We start from the raw sequence: 24,375 nt of genomic DNA, 5'->3' as shown, positions 1-24,375 counted from the left end.
GTTGCCGTTACGCATAATTTAACGTAGCTCGTAGTGACGTCACCCCGTGAACGCGGCGCGGTGGCCAATGGGAGCGCGCGTTGCTGGGCGGTGGGCGCGGGACGGGCTGGCAGCGGCGCCGCCATGAGCTCCATCGGCACCGGGGTGAGTGCGGCGTGAGGGGCGGCGGTGCCGGGGCCGCCACGGGCACAGCGCGCCCGCCCGGCCGCCCCCGCCGGCCCCCGCCCCACCCGCGGCCGCACCGGGCCCGCGGCGAGCGCGGCGTGGCGGCTCCGGGGCGCTGCGGGCGGCTGAGTCACTGCGGCCCGGCAGGCCCGGGGAACCGGCGGCGGGGCGGGGCGGGGATAATGCATTGCTTATACCTCTCTATATAATATACATTATACATTTCAAATATATTCCTGTGGTCCATACGTTTAAATTAAGTGGGGGCTTGCAGGGAAGCAGGGGAGGGACTGCGGATCGGGAGCTGCAGTGATGTGGCAAAGAGCAATGCGGGTACACAGTGACACAGGGGAGGGTGAGGTTGGATACTGGGGAGGAATTCACCCCGTGAGGGTGTGGGGCCCTGGCACAGGTGCCCAGAGCAGCTGGGGCTGCCCCTGGAGCCCTGGCGGTGCCCAAGGCCAGGCTGGATGGGGCTCTGAGCATCCTGGGATGGTGGAAGGTGTCCCTGCCCATGGCAGGGATTGGAACTGGATGATCCTGAGGGTTCCTTCCAACCCAGACCACTCTGGGATTCTGTGAAATGTAAAGGCAGACAAAAGCTCCCGTGGGTTTGGAGTGTTGTGTAACACTCAGTGATTTCACACCCAGCACTGTGAAATGGCCTCTCCTGGCTTTTAGTCTCTGTTTTCTCCTTTCTGTATCTTATGAGAGGTCAGCCTGCTTTGGGGATTTCACATCATTTCTAGCAGTGACAGTCTGGATTTTTTTTTAATGAATAGGCTTGATCTGAAAATGCTGTGATATTATGTGGGTTTTTCTTACTGAGAATTGTTTCTTTTTCTTCAGTATGATCTGTCAGCTTCCACGTTTTCTCCAGATGGCAGAGTGTTCCAAGTGGAATATGCTATGAAAGCTGTGGAGAATAGCAGGTAGGATACAAATGTCTGCATCAAATATTTGCTCTTTTGACCACTTTTACAGCAGTGCTGTTAGACTAGAGAAACATGAGGGTAAAATTGTGGTGGTGAGATGAGTTCTGATCTAAAAGCCCATTTTAGGGATGTGGATTGAGGCATGCTCAGAACCTTCCTTGTAAATGTGTCTCAGCTTCCTGGGGATTCCTCCAGACATGGAGACATCCAGGTGCTGCTGAAGCTGCTCTGGGAGTGTCTCTGCTCCCTGGAGTGTGTGTGAAGCAATGTTGGGAAGTGGAAATCCCAGCTGTTCTTGAGGGGCAGCACGATGGATTGTCAGGGTCATCCAGGGGTCTGTCTGCTCCAGAGCAGGATTAGAATCACAGGATGATCCTGGATGATTAGAATCATCCCAGGATGATTTTTGGGTTGAAAGGGACCTTAAAGACCATTTTGCACCCTCTTGTTGTCTTCAGTGCTGGAGTTGTAACCAACCTACCTTGGGAGAAATCTTCTGTTTCTTCTCTCTTGGTAATTGTCTGTGAAATATTTTACTTTGTGAGGAACTGACATTTTTCTTGTCTTCCAGTACAGCCATTGGGATAAGATGCAAAGATGGAGTTGTGTTTGGAGTAGAAAAATTAGTCCTGTCCAAGCTTTATGAGGAGGGCTCCAATAAACGCCTCTTCAATGTTGACAGACATGTTGGGATGGTAAGGCACTGCAGAAATTGTAAGGTGACCCCCTCAAAAGGATAAATTTATCAATCAGAGAATCAAAAATAAGTAGATTAAGAAAGTAATGTTAATGTGTCTGTGTACAAAGTCAGAAATGTCAGTGGTTTTTACTGTTTTTTATAATTTATTCTTTTAAACATACATAAGTAAAATCCAAACTTAAAGTAGGAGATTGAGGCTGTTTTAAATTTTTAGGAATGCTTTTCCAGTTGATCCAACTGGTATGTAAATATAAATACAAGTGTTAAAATGGTACTTTTTTACACAGTTACCAAATAAGGTGTGTTTAGGGAAAACATGCTGCATATGAGGTTTTCTTCTTAACTGTGTGGAAATCACCTGAATTCTTTCAAGATTGGTGTGTGGAGGACAGGCCTGTCCATAGTAGATGTGAGAATGGTGTCAGGGAGTGGTTGCAGTGTGGGAGGAGCCTGTGGATACAGGGGATATGCAGCGTTGTTTGGGTTGGTGCACTCCTGGTAAATCATGAGATGATAATTAACAAAGATAACTTTGATTATTGATGTTCCTAGAGGAAAACTCTATAAATACACGATGACATTGGCACCATCAGAGGCTGGTGGCAGATGGGCAGTGTGGATTGATCCATGGCAGGGGATGGCTGAGCCCCTGCCAGCTGTGTGTGTGTGTGTGTGTGTGCTGGGTGTGTGTGAGCAGCTCTGTGTGTGTGCTGGGTGTGTGTGAGCAGCTCTGTGTGTGTGTGTGTGTGCTGGGTGTGTGTGAGCAGCTCTGTGTGTGTGTGTGTGTGTGTGCTGTGTGTGTGTGTGTGAGCAGCTCTGTGTGTGTGCTGGGTGTGTGTGAGCAGCTCTGTGTGTGTGTGTGTGTGTGTGTGCTGGGTGTGTGTGTGTGAGCAGCTCTGTGTGTGTGCTGGGTGTGTGTGAGCAGCTCTGTGTGTGTGTGTGTGTGTGCTGGGTGTGTGTGAGCAGCTCTGTGTGTGTGTGTGTGTGTGCTGGGTGTGTGTGAGCAGCTCTGTGTGTGTGCTGGGTGTGTGTGAGCAGCTCTGTGTGTGTGTGTGTGTGCTGGGTGTGTGTGAGCAGCTCTGTGTGTGTGTGCTGTGTGTGTGTGTGTGCTGGGTGTGTGTGTGCTGGGTGTGTGTGTGCTGGGTGTGTGTGAGCAGCTCTGTGTGTGTGTGTGTGTGCTGGGTGTGTGTGAGCAGCTCTGTGTGTGTGTGCTGTGTGTGTGTGTGTGCTGGGTGTGTGTGTGCTGGGTGTGTGTGTGCTGGGTGTGTGTGAGCAGCTCTGTGTGTGTGTGTGTGTGTGTGTGTGTGTGCTGGGTGTGTGTGAGCAGCTCTGTGTGTGTGTGCTGGGTGTGTGTGTGCTGGGTGTGTGTGTGCTGGGTGTGTGTGTGTGTGCTGGGTGTGTGTGTGTGTGTGCTGTGTGTGTGTGTGCTGTGTGTGTGTGTGTGTGTGTGTGCTGGGTGTGTGTGTGCTGGGTGTGTGTGTGTGTGTGTGTGCTGGGTGTGTGTGTGCTGGGTGTGTGTGTGTGTGTGTGCTGTGTGTGTGTGTGTGTGCTGGGTGTGTGTGTGTGTGTGCTGTGTGTGTGTGTGCTGTGTGTGTGTGTGTGCTGGGTGTGTGTGTGTGTGTGCTGGGTGTGTGTGTGTGTGCTGTGTGTGTGCTGTGTGTGTGTGTGTGCTGGGTGTGTGTGTGTGTGTGCTGGGTGTGTGTGTGCTGGGTGTGTGTGTGTGCTGGGTGTGTGTGTGTGCTGGGTGTGTGTGTGTGTGTGCTGGGTGTGTGTGTGCTGGGTGTGTGTGTGTGTGTGCTGGGTGTGTGTGTGTGTGTGCTGGGTGTGTGTGTGCTGGGTGTGTGTGTGCTGGGTGTGTGTGTGTGTGTGCTGGGTGTGTGTCTGTGTGTTTATGAGCAGCTCTGTGTGTGCTGTGTACTTTGGGTGTGTTAGCAGCTCTGTGTGTGTGTGTGTGTGCTGGGTGTGTGTGAGCAGCTCTGTGTGTGTGCTGTGTGTGTATATATTCTGCGTGTGTGTGTGCTGTGTTTGTGTGCTGTCTGTCTGTCTGTGTGTGTGTGTGTGTGCGTCTGTCTGTCTGTGTGTGTGCTGAGCTGTGCTCTCTCCCTGCAGGCCGTGGCTGGGCTCTGTCTGTGTATCTGTGTGTCTGTGTGTCTGTCTGTGTGTCTGTCTGTGTGTGCTGAGCTGTGCTCTCTCCCTCCAGGCCGTGGCCGGGCTCTGTCTGTGTGTCTGTCTGTGTGTGCTGAGCTGTGCTCTCTCCCTGCAGGCCGTGGCCAGGCTCTGTCTGTGTGTCTGTCTGTGTGTCTGTCTGTGTGTGCTGAGCTGTGCTCTCTCCCTGCAGGCCGTGGCCGGGCTCTGTCTGTGTGTCTGTGTGTCTGTCTGTGTGCTGAGCTGTGCTCTCTCCCTGCAGGCCGTGGCCGGGCTCTGTCTGTGTGTCTGTCTGTGTGTCTGTCTGTGTGTCTGTCCGTGTGTGCTGAGCTGTGCTCTCTCCCTGCAGGCCGTGGCCGGGCTCTGTCTGTGTGTCTGTCTGTGTGTCTGTCTGTGTGTCTGTCCGTGTGTGCTGAGCTGTGCTCTCTCCCTGCAGGCCGTGGCCGGGCTCTGTCTGTGTGTCTGTCTGTGTGTCTGTCTGTGTGTCTGTCTGTGTGTCTGTCTGTGTGCTGAGCTGTGCTCTCTCCCTGCAGGCCGTGGCCGGGCTCCTGGCTGACGCGCGCTCCTTGGCAGACATCGCCCGTGAAGAGGCTTCCAACTTCAGGTCTAACTATGGCTATGACATCCCCCTGAAGGTAAGAGAGCAGCTCTCAGGGCTTTTGCCTTTTATTCTTGACATAAGAATGAAATTTTATTCCTTGTTTTATTCTTCCTTTTTGCACACAGCATCTTGCAGACAGAGTGGCCATGTATGTGCATGCCTACACCCTGTACAGTGCTGTCAGGCCTTTTGGCTGCAGGTGAGTCTTGCAGACACACTCTATTTGTAGATATATTTTGGTTCACAGTTGCTGGAACTGCTTCAGTTGTCTGAGTTTTTTTTGGAACCTGGAATTAGTAACCTACAGTTCATCTCCTAAAGAATCCCTTCCCCTTTCTTTTTGTGTATGTCTGACACCTCAGGTGAGGAATTTGTATTCCCATAAGGCTCTGCCAGCCTTCTACAGAGCTGGTTATTTGCCCCAGGTTTTTAAAGTGTGAGGGTTTGTGCCATTCAGTCTATGCTGGTGAAAGCAGAATTCCCTGTGCAGTCAGCCTGCTTGCCCTGACACCCAAAGAGCAGGTTACAGCTCCTGTGTGATTCTGGTGCAAAGGGGCTGATAAAAGATCTGCTGCCAGGTTCCTGATCAGTAAAAGGCTTCTGGCAACGTGCAGGTGCTCTTGTGAGACAAATTGCTCAACAGACTGTAGCAGGATAGGAGATTCTGCTCCAGGAAGGGTGTAGGAAACCCAAACTAAGGGTGCCTGCTCTGCTCCACGAAGGGTGCAGGAAACCCAAACTAATCTCTCTAGTTCTGTGTGTGTTGGTACAAGGAAAGGTTTTTAATTTCTCTTTTCTCCTCCAGTTTCATGTTGGGGTCCTATGATAGTGATGACGGTGCACAACTGTACATGATTGATCCATCAGGAGTTTCATACGTGAGTGTGTCAAAAATATTTCTATCTTAGCTTAAGTTCATCTTTTAAAAGTTTCTAGTTGGGAAAACAGTGAGTGTTGGTCCAAAAGAGCTGCTGTTGTTTTCTCCTTTTGCCTGGGAAGATCTCTGCTGAATCACTGCTGAATCACTGCTGCCCCTTTGCACATCCTTGTTAAACAAACATTGTGTATTTCTTACAAGTGCAGTCTGAGAAATGAGTTTAAAGCTTATCTGTCAGAAATTGGGAGTTCATTCACATGGCTATGTCCAGTGAAAACCCCATGCACTGCCCCAGAAAGGCAAGACTTGTAGTGATACCCCCTTCTCTAAATACTTCAGCAGCAAACCAAAGCAAAATAGAATTGTTTGTTAGTGCTGCAGTTTCAGCTGTGTGTCACACACAGGTCAATGCACACTCATACTGCTGCATTTCTTAAAATTTTCTTGCAGTATATCCAGTACCATGGCTGTTGAAAGAAATAGAAATGCTTAATTTTTGTGTTTAGACTTCAGATACATTTGCACAGTAGGTGGGTTTAGCTTGGGGTTTGCTTGGATCCTGTAGAACTTCTGTCTTCAAACTAATTAGAGTTTATTCTTCCATTTTTTGTAATAGCAATTAAAAAATCTATTACAACATTTTGAGCTGATAAATTTCTGTCCAGGAATTACTAGACAATTTTTGTCAGTAGTGGTGGTACTGATGTAGTAATTGGGCTCTATTCAACAACTTGGGGATGTGCCCCAAGAGAGAACAATACCAAGGTTTTTTGGCCTCTCATTATGAGTAAGGTGGGGTTGTCATGTAAGTGACAGCAAGAGCTATAGAGGGTCTGGTATTTAATTACACTTTAATATTGTTTGTTTCTTTTTTTGTTTTGTTTTGTTTTAGGGTTATTGGGGTTGTGCCATTGGTAAAGCCAGGCAGGCTGCAAAAACAGAGATAGAAAAACTTCAGGTATGGTGTAACAGTGTTGTGCTGTCTCAAGACAAATATTCCTGGCTTATCATGTTGCCTTTTGGGTGCCTGAAATACATAAAATGCAGGAGAAGCAGGTGAAATATATCCTTGTACATTTGCCAGTGAGCCAAGTAAGTGAGTGAATATAAAAGAACCAATGTGTTTTTAATTCTGAGTGAAAACCTAGGGCAGCATTGTGCAGGGTGCTGTATCTATTTTCCCCAAAGGTTTTAGATGATTCTTCTGTTTAACAAGTTCACAAAGGCTGCTCTTGCTATGGACAAACTGGTCTGTGGAGAGAAGACAACCAAAAAGTACTGAGGTATCCCTTTAGCTGATTGAAATGATGGTAGAATCCTGAAAGATTTCCACCTTCCTCATGTGTTTTAATATCTGACACCCTTGGGGACAGCATGGAACCAAATCTTTCTCCTGGTCTGTCTCATGCACTTGTGTGATACTCTGATATAAATATATCTTATTTTGGTCTGCAGAGGGATGTCACAGCTGTTCATGGAAAGGTTCAGAGTTTATATGATTGTTATAATTTTAAGAATAGCCTATTTATGCTGCTTTAGCACCATGACTGAAAAATTACAGGAAAAATGAGAATGTTCTAGACTTGATTCACTCAGTTTTGAATACCAAATTAAAGGTAAGAAGCCTGCATGATCATTTGATCTTTATACTGGAATTGTGGCACCTGGGAAATCATCATTTCAGTTCCTGTGTGTGCACCTTGGCAAAAGACAGTGCTGTGTTGGGTAACACACAATTTACTCCAAACAGTTCATTTTCTATCATTTTCTAAGTTGCAAAAATCTCTGCAATGCTGAAATTTTCCAAAACTTCTGCAGTTACTGATGTGAATTCCTGGAACTTGACAGCAGAGCTGTAAATGCACACCTGAGCAGAGGTGTGGCACAGGGCCCAGCTGAGCTGTTCATTTAGGGGGGTCCCCAATAATGAAGTGTGGGATCCTGTCCCAGCTCTGTGGGCTCAGTCCAGCCCCACCTGCCCATAACTTCTGTTCACTGTGGACTGGGCAGGTTTTCAGGTCACAGCTGATTTTGACAAGGTGAATTTGTCAAAGCTAAGATGGAAAAACCAGAAGTACAGAAGGTTTTGTGGGATGATCCAGCTGATGGTCAGCTAAGATTTGTTTGTTGGAAGAGATGAGTGCAGGTGGAAAGGGAGAGGCAAGCAGGGAGTCAGGACTTTATCCCCCCTGCCTTGGGGACTGCAGAGCAGCTCTGGCTGGGGAGGATACAGTCTGTGAAACTGAGGGTCAAGAAGAAAACCCTGCATTGATCACATCCTTTGCATTTTATGTCTGTAAACTCAGCTGTGGGAAAACTTGTAGTTATGTGGAGACTGCTTTCATCTCTTCATCTCCTGCAGCTCTGATACTAATACAGCTTTTTGATATATGGACAAGATCATGATTAACTCCTGGGATAAAACTGTTCACATTGTTTGCTCTCATTGAAGAATTAACATAACTGGGGTGGGAAAAGGATAATGGCAGAAATGAATTCACTTCAGTTTTCTTTTTTGTAAATATGCATGACAGGAGTAGAGCTTTGGGTTTCCTGTTTGACTGCTCACTTTATATGCATGAATACTCATCATCATTTAAATGTTTGTGTGACCCAAGTTACATTTCTGTTCTGGGTTGAGTGTCACAAAGGCAGTGGGTCTCTGTTTAGGGAACTTCTCCAGATGGGATTGTGATGGCACATTTGTCTAACCAGGCCTGGGCATTTCTTCTGTGCCTGTTGCTTCACCCCAGAAAGGGCTGTGACACTCCACATGAACTCTTGTCATCTTAATCCCTTCACCAGTGCCTTACAACAACCTGCCATATGAAGGGTTTGAAAATGTTTTGGGAATTGGAAGAGATGGTAAATTGCATTAATGAAATATAGGAAATATATTACTGCTTCATAGGCCGGAAGAGTTGATCTATAAAACACAAGTTTATTATGTCCTGGAAATTTGCAGCAGCCTTTGTTTTGATGAACTGTGAAGCTGCCAAAAGACTGTGATATAACTGAGAAAATGTGAAATGAGATGCTGATGCCTTGCTCAGGCAGGCAGTTGGTTGTTAAACAATATTCCCCTCTTGGGGCATTACTTAAAACCCAGAATTACCTGCATAAAATGTTGGTAAGACCAAAAGTATTCCTATACTGCCTAGAAGGAATACCACTATTCCATGTGGATATATGGTGCCTCTCCCATGTGGTAATTTTGGATCAGTTGAGCATAAAGCATCTAGGAACAAGTCAAGCTTTTAGCATGCCAGCATCACCAGTGTAGCTTCTAAGATTTCAGCTGCTGAGTGTTTTAAACTGGGGAATTTCCAGGTAGTATTTTTTCCTAGAATCTTTCAGTTGTAAGATTCTTCCCTGGAAGAATGACTTGCATAGAGCAGGCTGGAAGATACATTGTAGAGAAGAAATGTGGTTCTGGCCTTTTCTTTTACTGTTCCTTTGACTACTGAACATGAAAAAAAGCTCATCAGGCACATGCACAGCCTCTCCTGTTCTGGCCCTGTGGAAGATTTATATTCTCTTGGTAGAAATCTTCTCTCTGTGTCTTTTGCCTACAGATGAAGGAAATGACCTGCCGTGACGTTGTTAAAGAAGTTGCAAAAATGTAAGTCTGCAACCTGTTTTTCCAATTTGACAAAAATCCAGCCTGCTGAGCTTGCTTTGGTTTCAAACTGAGGCTGTTCCTTTTAAATTGGGTGTTGTGTGTTAAACTGTCTGACTCTAATCCCTGGTTTTAAAATATTTAAACCAAGTGACAGATGAAGGGAACCTTCTTGGTGTGCTGCTTCTGAAGTAGGAGTTGTTTGAACAATGACCTGGTGCTTTCAGAGAGAAGCTGCCCACAAATGATGCTGAGATCTTGGACCCAGCCTAGGAAAAAAAAAAAGACTCAAATGTTTGGGAAAGAAGCAAAGTAGAACTTCTTTAAAGGAATATATTCAGTATGGCTGTATTATTATTAGACATTTAAAAATAATTTATAATAATGAAAATACTTCTGTTCTAGTTCTGCTTCAGCTCAAACTCAGCAGCAGCTCTGCACAGGGCTCGGTTTTTCAGCTCAAATTCAGCTCCTTATTAGCATTGAGCAAGATAGCAAAGATTTTAGTAACTTTTAAACCTAAAATAGTAGGCACAGTCCAGAGCAGTGATTTCTTCAGGAGCTTGTGAAGGTGTACACTTTGTTGCAAAAGGCTTGTAACCAGCTGAAACATGAGAAAGGCCTGGAGATCACCTCAGCTAGCAGACAGGAGGGTCTGTAAGCACAGAGGGGCATTTTCCTGGACACCAGCATTCACTTCAGTCTTTATATTATTTTCACTGGAACTGTGCTGCTGAAGGTGTCCTGCCTTCCTCCACTATCTCCAAGGTTTCCACATTGGACAGGAATTGCTGGTATTTTTCAACTTCTGACTTACTGAAGCAAACTAAGAAATACAAAATAGAGGCTTCTTAAACAGTGGAGCCTGTTACTGTGAGTCCTGCTGTTTCGAGTGTCTCAGCCCAGGATTGTTCCAGTTTGTTTGCATGTTCTGCCACAGGATGAATCAAATCAGTTTTGTTATTGCAGTGTTAACATTTCTATCCCACAGCAGTGATTTCACTGGTCTGGGTGGCACTGTGTATGCTCTGATACCACTTGGAGTTTAAATTCCCATTTCCATGTTTGCCATAAGCAACAAACATTTCCAAACATTGGAAATCTTCAGTACGGACTTCTGATTAGACACAAAATACTGGCTCTAATTTGGGATTTAGAGTTAAGTGTAGAGTGCAGTAAGGTTTACAGGGGAAATGCAGTACACTCCAAGCTGCTTTATAACTGGTCTAGCAGAAGCAGGCAGTGATGAGCAGCCTTGGTCCTGCAGTATCGAAATCTTAATATTTGTTCCAGTTAGGGCAACTTGAACATCTCATCTTGCTGTAATGATTTAAGGTGTTGTTACATTAGCAGTTAAGCCTGGAAAATTCTCTGATGGTTTTTGGTTGGGGAGAGCTTCTATTAATCATGAGATTACTTGAACAGAAGAAATCTGTGACAGGAACAAAGTATATTTAGCCTTTTGGTCAGTCTGTTCTAATGTGTTCTTTGTCTGTTCCTTTCAGAATCTACATAGTTCACGATGAAGTAAAGGATAAAGCTTTTGAGCTGGAACTCAGCTGGGTTGGAGAAAGTAATGCATTTCTGTAATTTCTATAAACACTCCAGAAAATTTATAACTTTTTGTAACTAAAGCAAAAAACATTGCTTCTTAAATTCACTCTGTAAGTCAGGGTCCTTGTGTGAATTATAATTAAGACATATTCTTTTTCTTGGCAGTAACCAATGGAAAACATGAAATTGTTCCCAAAGACATCAGAGAAGAAGCAGAAAAATACGCCAAGGTAAGTTATGACTTCGGTGGCTGAGATGCTTGAAAATGTATCATCCCAGCACACATGCCCTCAGTGGGAGCTGGGGTTACTGGGAGGGACAGGAGGGAGGGCTACAGTGTAACCAGGGATGTTCTGCTCTCAGTGTAACCAGGGATGTTCTGCTCTCAGTGTAACCCAACACCAGGGATGTTCTGCTCTCAGTGTAACCAGGGATGTTCTGCTCTCAGTGTAACCCAGGGGTGGTTCTGCTCTCAGTGTAACCAGGGATGTTCTGCTCTCAGTGTAACCCAGGGGTGGTTCTGCTCTCAGTGTAACCAGGGATGGTTCTGCTCTCAGTGTAACCAGAGATGTTCTGCTCTCAGTGTAACCAGGGATGGTTCTGCTCTCAGTGTAACCAGGGATGTTCTGCTCTCAGTGTAACCAGGGATGGTTCTGCTCTCAGTGTAACCAGGGATGTTCTGCTCTCAGTGTAACCAGAGATGTTCTGCTCTCAGTGTAACCCAGGGATGTTCTGCTCTCAGTGTAACCAGGGATGTTCTGCTCTCAGTGTAACCAGGGATGGTTCTGCTCTCAGTGTAACCAGGGATGGTTCTGCTCTCAGTGTAACCAGGGATGGTTCTGCTCTCAGTGTAACCCAGGGATGGTTCTGCTCTCAGTGTAATCAGGGATGGTTCTGCTCTCAGTGTAACCCAGGAATGGTTCTGCTCTCTCTCAGTGTAACCCAGGGATGGTTCTGCTCTCAGTGTAACCAGGGATGGTTCTGCTCTCAGTGTAACCAGGGATGGTTCTGCTCTCAGTGTAACCAGAGATGTTCTGCTCTCAGTGTAACCAGGGATGTTCTGCTCTCAGTGTAACCAGGGATGTTCTGCTCTCAGTGTAACCCAGGGATGGCTCTGCTCTCTCTCAGTGTAACCAGGGATGGTTCTGCTCTCAGTGTAACCCAGGGATGGTTCTGCTCTCAGTGTAACCAGGGATGGTTCTGCTCTCAGTGTAACCCAACACCAGGGATGTTCTCTCAGTGTAACCCAGGGATGGTTCTGCTCTCAGTGTAACCAGGGATGGTTCTGCTCTCAGTGTAACCAGGGATGTTCTGCTCTCAGTGTAACCAGGGATGTTCTGCTCTCAGTGTAACCCAGGGATGGTTCTGCTCTCAGTGTAACCAGGGATGGTTCTGCTCTCAGTGTAACCAGGGATGTTCTGCTCTCAGTGTAACCCAGGGATGGTTCTGCTCTCTCTCAGTGTAACCAGGGATGTTCTGCTCTCAGTGTAACCCAGGGATGGTTCTGCTCTCTCTCAGTGTAACCAGGGATGGTTCTGCTCTCTCTCAGTGTAACCCAGGGATGGCTCTGCTGTCAGTGTAACCCAGGGATGGTTCTGCTCTCAGTGTAACCAGGGATGGTTCTGCTCTCAGTGTAACCAGGGATGTTCTGCTCTCAGTGTAACCCAGGGATGGTTCTGCTCTCTCTCAGTGTAACCAGGGATGTTCTGCTCTCAGTGTAACCCAGGGATGGTTCTGCTCTCTCTCAGTGTAACCAGGGATGGTTCTGCTCTCTCTCAGTGTAACCCAGGGATGGCTCTGCTGTCAGTGTAACCCAGGGATGGTTCTGCTCTCAGTGTAACCAGGGATGGTTCTGCTCTCTCTCAGTGTAACCCAGGGATGGCTCTGCTGTCAGTGTAACCAGGGATGGTTCTGCTCTCAGTGTAACCAGGGGTGGTTCTGCTCTCACAAACTGTTAATTCACAGCCTGCCACGAGTGGGGTCTTTCTCCTTCAAAAGTGAATGTACTGATGGGGACTGTCCTGCTGCCTACAAGGGTTTGGGCACTGTGAGAGGGGTGTGAAGCTGCAGCAAACTCATTTTGTTTATTGCAGGCTGAATGATAAAACAACTCTTAGACTATAATTATCCTTTCTTTTTTTAAACAGGAATCTTTGAAAGAGGAAGATGAGTCAGATGATGACAATATGTAACACATTGTTACTCCAAAACAAGTCCAACTTTTCCTATCTTAGACCAGGTTTGTTTATAATGCATTATGCATGGGATGCTGTTGTGTTCTTGTTGGAAGAAACCAACTGACCAACTTGCACTAATAAATTTTCCATTTTACTGTCTGTTAGCTTTTATTTCAAAATGTATAGGCCAGCAACTGTATCTAAGGAGACATTAAAAAGGAAAGACATTATCAGGCTGCTGTTGCTTCCTAAAGCACTCCATTTGATCCAGGCTATGCACAGAAAAACAATCTGTTTATACACTAGACAAGTCTCTTGTTAATGCTGCATACTTTAATATTAAAAACTAGCACTCTGCTGCTCTTCCTTGATTAACCAGTAGCACAATTTGCAGTTTGTTCACAGCCACTGTGACTGCTCCTGGCAGAAGAGATGAGAACATGGCCAGCTCCAGCAGCAGGTTACAGTTTAAGGTGATGGCACAGCTGACAACTCCTAACAGCCTATGCAAGAACCAGGAGTGCAGCTAAAGGAATGTTAATCTGAAGTATTCAGCCTAGGCTTAGTGGAGGAGTAGGAGGAATTAAAAACTAATTCAATTTAAAACAGTGCTTGTGTTAAGTTCTAAAGCTGTGAGATCTAATAAGCAATGTAATTGGAATTAATGCTTGAAGAGCCAAACTATTTTTAAACTCTTTTATTCAGCTGTAGTTAATCTTAACACACTTCTGAATCAGCTTCATCAATTGTTGACCTTTCCAGAAGAGAAAAACAAGCTTTGCTGCTGTCATTCCCCACTTCCTAGGAAAACAGACTGCCTATTCTAGTCATTTCAAACTTTAGAAACAGCAGCTGGGGCTGGAAACAGCCTGGTCTGGTGGAAGGTGACCCTGGCCAAGGCAAGGGAGAGCAATGAGATGATCTCTCAGGTCCATTCTGACCCATATGATTCTATAAGGTAATAAACTGTTCTTCACCTTAAAACTCAGTTAAAATTTGAAGTCTTGTTTGTACATGCAGTTAAAATTCTAATGGCCCTGCTAATCTAAAATGCACACTTGTGTGGTGAATCAAACTCCTCAGCTTTAGGACTGCACACTCATGTTCAGCAGCCCTTAAACCAGCAGCTTTCCCTTCCAGGATGATTTTTCAAGAGGTAGTTTGGAAAATACCTGGCCTTCTCCAGTCTCCTTTGTACCAGGATTACAAAGCACAGCTTCTACTTCCTTTTGGTGACATGGGAAGGGCAGCAGAGGGAGGTGGCTCTGACTGTGTCACTTCAGGATCCCTGAGCTCCTGCTGGGACAGATGGGCCAGGACAGGCACCCTCCTTTAGAGCCTCCTCCTGAGGCAGCAGGAACAGCTGCTGCACTGAGTCAGCCTGGAATTCCAGGGCTCCAGCCTGAATTTACTACTGCAGCTTCCTGCTGACTCAGCTCTTGGAGTCACAGGCCAGGGCCAGGCAGGAAACTCCTCAGCAGCACCTTAAAGCATCAGCTGAGGCTGATCTGCCACTCCTGGCAATGGCAGCAGGGAAGTACCTGATTCTGTTCCTAGAATCACAGAATATTCTGAGTTGGAAGGGAGCCACAAGGATCATCAGGTCCAGGATCAGACCCTGAGTTTGGTATTTGTAGCACACACTGTGAGCTGCTGAAGGAATATGAAGGTTGTCCTCGTGTGGTTACACCACCCATCCACCCCTGTGATCCTTTCAGTGACAGCCACTCACAGCTGGGGACAGGAGCTGGAACAACACTCACAGCCACATTTCAGGGTACAGTGAGAAGAGCATGACCAGCTGTGCATATTTAAAGATAAAATTGAAGGAATATGAAGAGGCAAAAGGTGCACAGCCACCTACTTGCTTATCCAAAATTTCCAAATAACTACTTCTTGGAGAACATGGCAATCTAAAAAGCTCTTTTGAGAATCAACACTTAATTTTTCTGTATCTTTTCACAACAAGCAAGAAGTTCCATGAAAAGCAATTTCAAGAGGCTGTAGATAGCAGTACATGCAAAGCCCTGCCCAGTGTCTTGCCTGTCATGGCAAAATTTAGTTAAACAATACCAAGATGATTATTACTGTCAGATTATTTTCCAAATTTAATCATTCATTTATCAGAGTATAGACTCAGCCTGTTAATGAAAATTTTATGGTAAGGAAAAAAACCTACTTTCATTTTCACTGATGGGGAAAGAAAAAGAAATTGCATATTAGAAGGTGAGAAAAGAAATTTGCTTTTTTTTGGAAGGGGAGGGAGGGTCAAAGAGGAAAAAGGCAAGAGAATTCTAAACAAGCTACTTTTAATACTGACACTGCCCTTTACTTTAGAAACAGAAAACCAGCAGAATTCTTTTTGATCATAGGTTCAGCATTGGTACATCTTGTCAGCAAGGCCCAGGAACATTAGAATAGATTTCTAGCCCAACTCATTCCAGCAGAAAAACTACTGCAACTCCCCTGTGACAGCTATTTTTGTAACCCTGCAGTTCCATGAGGCAACCACACTGTATTTAACAAGTAACTTACTAATTTTAGTTACTTAAAAATTAACTAATTATACAGCAGTGCATTAGTCATCATAATGCTTCACTAATTTAGTCCACAGTTGATAGGCTAAACAGAAACTGAGTTTTGCTACTGAGAAGTATTTACTTGTTGCTATGTCAAACAGTGGAGTTGAGAAGGGGAAGAAATCTTTAAAAAAGAAGGAAGTGGCTGCTATGGCCACACTGACCAAATGAACTAAAAATGCAGTGGGACAGCAAAACATGATTAAACTTTAATTAATGTTGAATACCCTTTTATTCTAAATATATAAAGCTGTCTGAGGGAAATCACTTGGTGAACAAGTTCCAGAAGGGCTCAAGCTGGATCTGAAATTATTTAGGTGACAACTAGATCTGTTCCAGAACAAGACAGAATAACATTAAATTGCAAACAACCAAAAAACTTATATTTAGCAGAGACTCTCTTTTAATTACAGGACTGGAGATGGGGGGTGGGGGGGAATCTGGCTCTGTTATAGATACTCCCATATCCTGCAGGCTTAAACAACATCTAAGGACAGGAGTTTGATTTAAGCCCAGAGAACAGCACCTGATCAAGCCTCCAACATGAAGGTTTGAAAGGCAGCATGCATTCCCCTACAGAAGTAAGGCTTGGATCCCCTTCCCTAAAATTAAAATTAGCTTATCCAGGTGGCTTGAAAATGGTCAATTATAACTTCAGTGTAACTAAAATGTGGAAATGCTTTGCAAGGCAAACAAATGGCAGGGTGAAATCTTCTGAATTAGAGATGTGAGCAAGAGGTGAGTCTAAGAGTCTTGCTTGGGTTATTTCTGCCCAAAGCAGTGGCAAGTTTCAGATCTAAAGATAGCAGAAAAGGAGCACTGCTTCCTTCAGGCTCCACAAGTAACCTACTTTGTCCTACTCTGGCCATTTATGGGAACACATCATCCAGCAGAAAGTTAAATACCCACTTGGAATGCAGAACTGCAGTCCTTGCCATGCTGAAACACTTGAGGGTTTCAATCGTGTGTTCTTGCTCAAGACCCAAAGTTCAGGCCTGACACAGAACAGCAGGAAGGAAGAGTCTACAGACCAAGTCATCTCTCAGCTCCAAGTCATCCCTCCACCCAAGGAGTGTTCAAGAAGTTCAGATCCAAGGATGACACAAGAGGAGCCTGTTCAGTGAGATGCTTCCTCCTCAAGTCTCACACATGCAGTGGCTGTTACTCAGCACCTGATGAATCACTACTCTGCTGTTTATTGAGGCTGGATATGTCACATTCCTTATTACAATTATTTATTCAGCAAGTCCACATACAGCAGCTTTGCTCAAGGAAATTAAGAAGGGGACTAGGTGAACTGCAGCTGACAAATTACAAAACTATAGGCTCCAGTATCTGGTTTACTTACATCCATCTCTGCACCAGGGCAGATTTTAGAATATGAAAGTGCACTTGCAGAGTTCAAAAAACAACCTTAGGCTATTGCATCAAGATAATTAATTTTATGCTACTCTAATAAGGCCATAAAAGTTATTGGCTTGGATAATAGCCTCTTTACAACTGCTCGTACTGCTGATGAAATGATGGCAAGATTGTCAGAAGTAACCCATATATGAAATTTCCTGTGTGGCAGACACCCACGAGGCCATCTCCAAAAGAAATCCTACTCATCTGTATTTGGTGCTGACTCTGAGAAAGGAAACATTCCAAGCAGAACGTGCCTCATGCAGATCTGAAGTATGCCAAGCATTGGGTCATTCATTTGTAACTTCTCATCACCAAAAATAGCTCGATGGCCTGAGGTTAAAGCCCCACATGCTGAGAGTGTGATGTCCATGTGGATGCAGCCCTGCTGGGATGCTCCTGCCTGTGCAGTCCCAGGCACCCTTAAGGAAGGAGATTTGGAACAACTCCAGGGCTGTTTTGCAAGTCTCTTCCTGAAGATAAAACCACAGCCATAGAAGGGAACACAAACCAGCAAATTCAGTAATGCATCTTACCATGACCTTAAAATGAAGTACACAGTTGAAAGATTACAAAGAGAGAAATAGTTTGGATTGTCATGACAATTCTGATGCTGTAATTGCACCAAAAATACAGCACAGAGTCTGTTCTCTCCCCCTCATTTTCTTCTTTCAGTTGCATGTCTGTAAGACAAGGACCAGCTTTTCCTCTGCCCACCAGTTTTTCAAGTTGCATGCAGCAAGGAAGTTACTTCTACTTAAGAACTGAGAGCTATTTTGAGATACCAACTGCTTGTAACTTTCCTTTCTAGAGCATCTTGCTGCCTATTACGTCCAATTACCCAGAGTTGCAGAGTTAAGCCCTGCCTTACTGTAAATACATTCTAGTATTTTAGAACACAGGATCTACAACCAAGCTCAAACCAAGTTTCCTTTTTCCAGATGGATGCAGCCACCCCCACACGGTGCTCTTTCATCTTCAGTACACTGCTATTAAAGGACTCTGAAACACTTGTTTAAAAATGGTTCTTAGGAGTTGCTGTGCCAACCAAAAATGGACAACTAGAATGAAGCAGGCAGCAGCATCACACAGTTTGTAGTCCAAACACATGCATATCTTCAGATACAGGAAAAAACTGAAATCCCCTCAAGTCTCCCCTAAAAACAGTGTAGGAACTGCCCACTGCAAATACCATTTTAGGCAATGTGATAAAACAAGCCAATCAAGGGTTCAGAAAGAACACGGTGTGCTTTATTGCTGCATAAAATTAGATATAATTTGGTACACATACTGTCTGCATATCCAAAATCAGTCATTAGGATTCAAATTTCACCAGATTAAGAGTAGGTTCAATTAGAGCGAATTCACCCAAAAACTGATGCATTCCAAACACACCCACACACCCCCAAAACCCACCCAAGTGATGCCTAAATATTTGTAAGTTAAATTTTATCTTGTTTGTTGGGATTTTAGAGGAGCAGGAAATCTGCTCCTTTCATTACATTCAGGAAGAACAGAGAGCTCTTCCACCAGACTGCATGAACAGGTGACAGGAGCAGCACAGGAGCACCAGCTACTTTAGCACAGTGTTCAAAGCTCACTTTCAATTCTAACCCCAGGTGCTCCCACAGCCAACAAAGCCCACCAAGTGAGAGCCTATTTCCCCCAAACACTTCTAGGTACATCAGGAACAGAAACAAATCTGAAATGCTGTTTGAGGCTGAACCAAAATGTAGCTAAATGTGTTTTGCATCAGTTGGTTTAACAGGAGCTGCTTCCCCCAGCTTCTGTCTACCCTCCCACCAGTGTATCCTCTTGTGCTGCTTGCAAGGACAAGACAGATCACTCCCACAAATACATCTTCCATTGATCCAGAATAACAAAACCCTCTAAAAAGCCATGTATGTTGCTCTGTCAGAGTTCAGAATGTCACACAACACAGCTCTGTTTATAGCTGTAGCTAATGAGGTGACACTGCACAGGAGCACTGCAGGGAAAGGCACATCCCTGAAGGTACCAACTCCAGCAAACAGCACAGTCTGGCAATTAATTAACAGCTTAAGTGGTGATGGGGCAGCCAACTCCCTGGCCACCTGGAAATGAGCTACCTGGAATAATACCCTCCAAAAACACAGACAAATGAAAAATAGCTTTGGAAAAGATGGCTGAGCAGGAAAAAAAAATCAGAATTTAATCACTAGCTGAACTGTAGATTCTCAGCAACAGCAGCTACTTACAGCTCAAAACATTTAATTCAAAAGACTGAAGGCATTAATACTTTAAATAAGAATCAACACTGACCAACTGCAGTCTTATTAGCTGAGGCTGAAAAGTAAATTAACCTGCAGTGACTGAAATAATTTGGACAAGCAAAAGCCCTGGAAGAAAGGCCATGTAACCACTGCCCTCACCAGCTTGCTTTTGCTGAGCAGCCACGCTGAACAGCAGGGCTGCTGCTTCCCTCTTTGTGCCAGGCTGCAGGCTGGCAGGGACACACAGACTGCAGTGTCACACACACACTCACACACACACTTCAGGGACACACACAGTGCTCTGGAGGGTCAAAGGAAGGACTGGGAATCCACAGTCCTGATCCTGCTGGATCACGTTGCTCTACACTTTGCATCTGTAACAATAAAGTGTTTTAATCAGCAGCTTATCAGTGCTGGCAAGCCTGAGACACCCCTGTTCTGGCAGGTGCACCATGTCCAAGGATCACCAGCAGTGTTAGGACCCTGGTTTTTATCTCCACAAGTATGGAAAGATGCATTTTAGTTAAAGTCTGAACTCTGCAAGCCACTTGCACAAGCTTTTTCAGACACTGCTATATGAGAACATGGCTCATAAGACCTTTATTTCCTTCTTGTACTTTTATTATATGGCTACTGCTGCAGGAAAAGTCTTCACAGGAAGCAGTGAGGAAAAAAATATCAGTCTAAGATATAAACTAGCAACAGGTAGGATAAAAGGATAAACAGGGAAGATTCTTACTTCAGATTGCCCATGACAGATCATTTAACAATTGCCCATGACAGATCATTTAACAACTACTGATACAGAAGACCCTGAATCTAACAGAGGTAAAGAAATGAATCCAGCCAGAGTCAGTTCTCCACACCCAAGTGAAACAGCCATTTCAGCTCTCCAGTGTCAGCAGCAAGTCACATCTGGGCTATGGGCAGCACAGACACCTCTCATTAAACATTTCCTCCCAGTGTGGTATCACAAAAGGCTGGCAAAGTCACCACATTGTTGCTACAAAGTAGATCTTAGAAGTTAAATATTTATGGAGGAGTAGCTTCTATTTCAGCATCTTAATTTACTCAGAAGACTGCAGTAAGGTTCTTCAAATACAACATGCAGAACTTCAAAGACTTTTTCTCCTGCTGGTTTTCATAGCAATGAAATAAGTAATTGCCTCTCCCAAACCCACATGGGTTTTGCTTTCAAGTTTTACCCTGTACATTTGATTTAGATGGGAGTTTACTAAAGCAGCAGTAATTATAAACTAGAGATTTGACTTTGTTAGGAAGAATACAGACTATTTAGAGATTCAGGTATAAGTTTAAATGTTTTCCATTTAAGTTTATTTCAAGAACATAAAATATATTCAATCTGTAGAAGGGTAAGTGATTGTATTTACCAACAAAACTATTCCTTCATTCCTGTAAAAAAACCCTATTTTCTCCCCTTGAAAGATCAAAACTTTCACAGATAAAGAATTTACATCAGGAATAAGGTTTCCACCTCAGAAGCCAAGAAAAAAGGCTGCATGCTGCAGAGATAATTTGGAAGCCAGTTTAAAAGCACAGAGAGTTTAAATAATTAAGTTTACAACACTAGAATGGTTGATGCACTGATGCAGCCTGAACATGCACAAAATACATTTCTGGTACTAATCACTGTCGTGTGCCTGCCACGAAAAATGTTACTCAGAAAGCCTGAAAGGGAACTAATGACAGGTAGATATAAATATCTGATCCTTCACCTTTACTGCTGGCATCCAAAGTGTTCTTTTGAAAAATATCTAAGAACATTCTCCTGTGAGCAGTGCTACCCAGAACAGTAACTAAATTCTCATTTGACTTCAAGCACCTACTTCAAGTTTTGAAAGACAGGCTGATCACTTGATTGCAGGTGATGACAGAATCCTTTGCCACATCTAAATTAAAGCTGCTGCACAAATCTTCAGCTTCCCTGCAGTGCTGTGTAGTTGTTTTGCAACACTGCATGACTTCCCCAGGATAGCTGTATCTATCCTCACCAACGTGAACTTGCAGTCCTGAGAAATAACACAAAAATTTCAGTGTATTTGTAATCAAATTCCATATCCTGCATCCCTTTATTAGACAACAAAACTGAAATTAAACATCTATATTCAGGTAACTTAACACCACTTGCCAAAACATGCAGAAACTGGCTTTACTATCCATGCTGAAGTAAACCCTGGCAATAAGCATGTAGTTCCTAAATTAGCCAACATTAACATTTGATACAAATATGTCAGCTATCATAAAATTCCATACCAGAAAGAATAAAAATAGCCTCTTACAACAGAGCTCTTGTTCTGTCCAAACACAAGATTACCAAATCAGTCTTAAAACAAGGAATATTTTCTGTGTGGCATTCCAAGATTGCCTGACAGATATCAGAGCTGGGGGGAAGCAGCAGCTCCATCAGCTGAGAGGGCTCTGATTCCTGCACACACTGCTCACACCTGCAGCCACAAAGCACAACAAAATCTGCACATGGTTTGTTCAGAAAATGGGGCTGCTCCTTCCTGGACATCACTGAGGCTGCTGCCAGAGCTTGGCCAGCTGAGCATGGATCACTTTACTGGTGTTACTGGGAAAAGCAACTACAGAGTGTTATTTCTGCAGAGCTGATGGAAATGGCAATTCTGAGATTTTTCTCACACAAATATTTCTGACAGTGCTCTAGATCACAAATATTTTCATCATTACTCATGTCCAGAAGATACTGCACTGCTGCAAAACATCCAAGAAACCAGCACTGAACTTCAGTGAGAGAATGCATCAATTCAGGCCTCCTGAGGGCTTTGTGTCTTCTCCAGTGAGAACCCTCCCAAGGCAAGGATTAAAATCATCATGAAGTTATGTTTGAATAATTAAATGTCTAAATAATTAAATGTCCATTTTCTGAACGTGAGGACAGGAATGCCCCAGAGCTGGGGAAAATGTAAGTAAGCATTTAACAGGTTTCATTCAAGTTGGTTTGGTTTTTTCCCCTCTCTCACACACACATTATAAAAATGGAGGAAGTTAATGCTGATAGTTTAATTTTTCTCTGTGACCAGGAAAGGTTTCATCTTCCATTTTTATAATCCAGCTATTACTGGCTGAAGTTTTTTGCTGTCAACCTCAAATTTATTGGGATTTTTTCTCTTTATACATGCACTTCACAACTTCTTACCATGCTCCTCTGAGCAGTTTGCAGTCATTTGGACAATAAAGCTTTGTGGGAAGCATGTGACCTTACTTTGCACAGAAATACTGCAGTTCCACATAGGCAACACTTCTGCAGATCCTGTCTATTTCACTACAAAAACACCAAGGAAAAGAGCATTAAAAAAGAACAATGGAAACAGAAATAAAAGGTAAAAGTCTCCTGAACTGCAAAGTCTGACAGAGTAGCACTGTACTTCACTACATAGGAAGAAGCTCAGTGCTAAAAGAAGATCTAGTATTTTTAATATTCCTACAGTATCTAGTATTTTTAATATTCCTACAGTATTTTGGCTGCAATTGTACATGTATTCTGAGTTCTTTTAGCTACAAAAAAGCCCAGTGTGTCAAGAGCAAGATGTGATTACTGAACAGAATAAAACCATCTCACTTATCCCAGAAATCTCCTTACTTTATCTGTGACCTGAAGGAAGCCACGTGATACATTCAGCAGTGACTTGTTCTGCTGTTCTTATAAAGAGAATGTAAGATACAGACATTCCTAAATTTGCTTTTTCTTATCCACTGCCACATGTGTGGAAGACCTTGGGCAAGATTTCTGGGTTATGTTTACTCTGCAACTAATGCACCAAACACATTTTCAAGTGCTTAAGTGTATTGTTTTTACTAATTTACAGCCATCACTCAGAATTCCATGTGACCAATGACCAGTGCCATGCTTAGAGTGCCTCAATGCTTTTAATTGTTTTTAAATGAAGAAGCCTTTAATTTGTTCAAGCTAAACTCAAATGCATTTCCCCAGGTAAACCTCCCATGCTGCATCTACAAGACCTTTGGGACTAACACAGATAACCAAGCACTGCTGCTTTGAACAATGATCTAAAAAATGAAATGTTTCTACCTCACAGTGTGTCTGTTTACAGAGAAATTAGATCCTAAAAGGACTTACTGTGATTGTCCCACTCTAGAGCTTCTCAGCTGTTAACTTTGTGCAGTGCGTACACCAGGCCATGATAAAAAAGCTCAAAGTCACCTCCTCTGCTCATTTCTTCCACTCATTCCCACAGCTTCCCTGAAAGGGTTTGCACAGGGGGATGGGGCACAAAAATCCAGCACAGCCAGGATGGCTTCGAGTTTCAGAGCTGTTTAACAATGACATTTAGGATGAAAAATTTCAGTACCATGGAGTAACTCTTGAGGCCTGAAGTTCCTTTTCCAATGAAAAAATATTGAAATCAAAATTAGTCTTTTTTCCTGCCTTGCCAAAAGCACAGTGTTCTCATTCCATGACACCAGACATCATCCCTAAGCTGTGTGAGAACATTTGTGCTGTGCTGAGCTGCCCACTGGGCATTCTTAGGTGCTTAAAATACCATAAAAGAACAAGTCACCTCTCCTGCTCACTGGCTATACAGAAATAAAGTCCTTTTGCTCACAGCAGCTTGGTGGGTGATGTGCCATGAGCCTCCCAATTGTGCTGGCTCTAACTGCTACATCCACAGGGGCAGGATTTTTATGCTGGAAATCAGAAACAAGACTGATTAGTTCAATCACAAACTGTTATTTATTGAATGGTTCTACACCCAGTACAGAGATACAAACCATGCCTCAGGAACAGCTCACAAAAAAATCCAAGCCAGGATTTCTCCAACACATTCCACAGAGATCAGAAGTTCACATTCAAATGGAATTTGGGAAGTTTTGTTAATATTTAGGATAGCTATATATATTCTAAATCACAGAACCAGAGAATGGTTTGGGTTGGAAGGAACCTTAAAAACATCATCCAATTCCAACCCCCCTGCCATAGCAGGGACACCTTCCACTATCCCAGAGTGCTTCAAGCCCCATCCAACCCGGCCTTGGGCACTGCCAGGGACCCAGGGGCAGCCACAGCTGCTCTGGGCACCTGTGCCAGGGCCTGCCCACTCTCACAGGCAGGAATTCCTTCCTCAGTCTGCTCTCAGTCAGTGCAAAGCCATTCCCCCTGTCCTGTCACTCCATGCCCTTGTCCAAAGTCCCTCTCCAGGTCCTCTCTAGGTTCCTCTCTGACACTCTCCAGTTTATCCCCTGCATAAAACAGAATGACAGCACAGAATCAAAGCTCCCTCAACGCTAAATGCCTCAATTTTTACACATTCTGTAAAGATCTCCAGCCATCTTTGTATTCACAACCCAGATCCAAACACCAGA

At 44.2% G+C, this 24,375-nt stretch overlaps 1 protein-coding gene and 1 long non-coding RNA gene across 4 annotated transcripts; one reads left to right on the top strand and one right to left on the bottom strand.

The window, feature by feature from the left end:
- The first annotated feature begins 39 nt into the window (after nucleotides 1-39).
- Nucleotides 40-12,932, top strand: PSMA3 (proteasome 20S subunit alpha 3). The gene is made up of 11 exons (XM_066552724.1): nucleotides 40-144; nucleotides 1,015-1,097; nucleotides 1,672-1,795; nucleotides 4,479-4,580; nucleotides 4,672-4,745; nucleotides 5,352-5,424; nucleotides 6,316-6,381; nucleotides 8,999-9,045; nucleotides 10,548-10,615; nucleotides 10,762-10,826; nucleotides 12,744-12,932. The coding sequence occupies exons 1-11, from the start codon at nucleotides 124-126 to the stop codon at nucleotides 12,786-12,788; spliced, it is 768 nt and encodes a 255-aa protein (XP_066408821.1). The 5' UTR covers nucleotides 40-123; the 3' UTR covers nucleotides 12,789-12,932.
- On the bottom strand, nucleotides 9,131-23,607 carry LOC136558345 (uncharacterized). 3 transcript variants are annotated; one of them, XR_010783860.1, is made up of 3 exons: nucleotides 22,190-23,607; nucleotides 20,856-21,038; nucleotides 9,131-9,311 (listed from the first exon to the last, which is right to left on the bottom strand). It is a non-coding gene; the product is annotated as an uncharacterized lncRNA (long non-coding RNA). The 3 variants fall into 3 exon arrangements; XR_010783859.1 differs by lacking the exon at nucleotides 9,131-9,311 and having other exon boundaries at nucleotides 19,586-21,038; nucleotides 22,190-22,315; nucleotides 23,132-23,607; XR_010783858.1 differs by lacking the exon at nucleotides 9,131-9,311 and having other exon boundaries at nucleotides 19,586-21,038.
- Nucleotides 23,608-24,375: the final 768 nt, after the last annotated feature.

The sequence above is a fragment of the Molothrus aeneus genome, chromosome 6 (assembly GCF_037042795.1).
Source record: "Molothrus aeneus isolate 106 chromosome 6, BPBGC_Maene_1.0, whole genome shotgun sequence".
Taxonomy (NCBI): Eukaryota; Metazoa; Chordata; class Aves; order Passeriformes; family Icteridae; genus Molothrus; species Molothrus aeneus.
The sequence above is the reverse complement of the archived record's forward strand: the minus strand, read 5'-3'. Positions and strand labels throughout refer to the sequence as shown.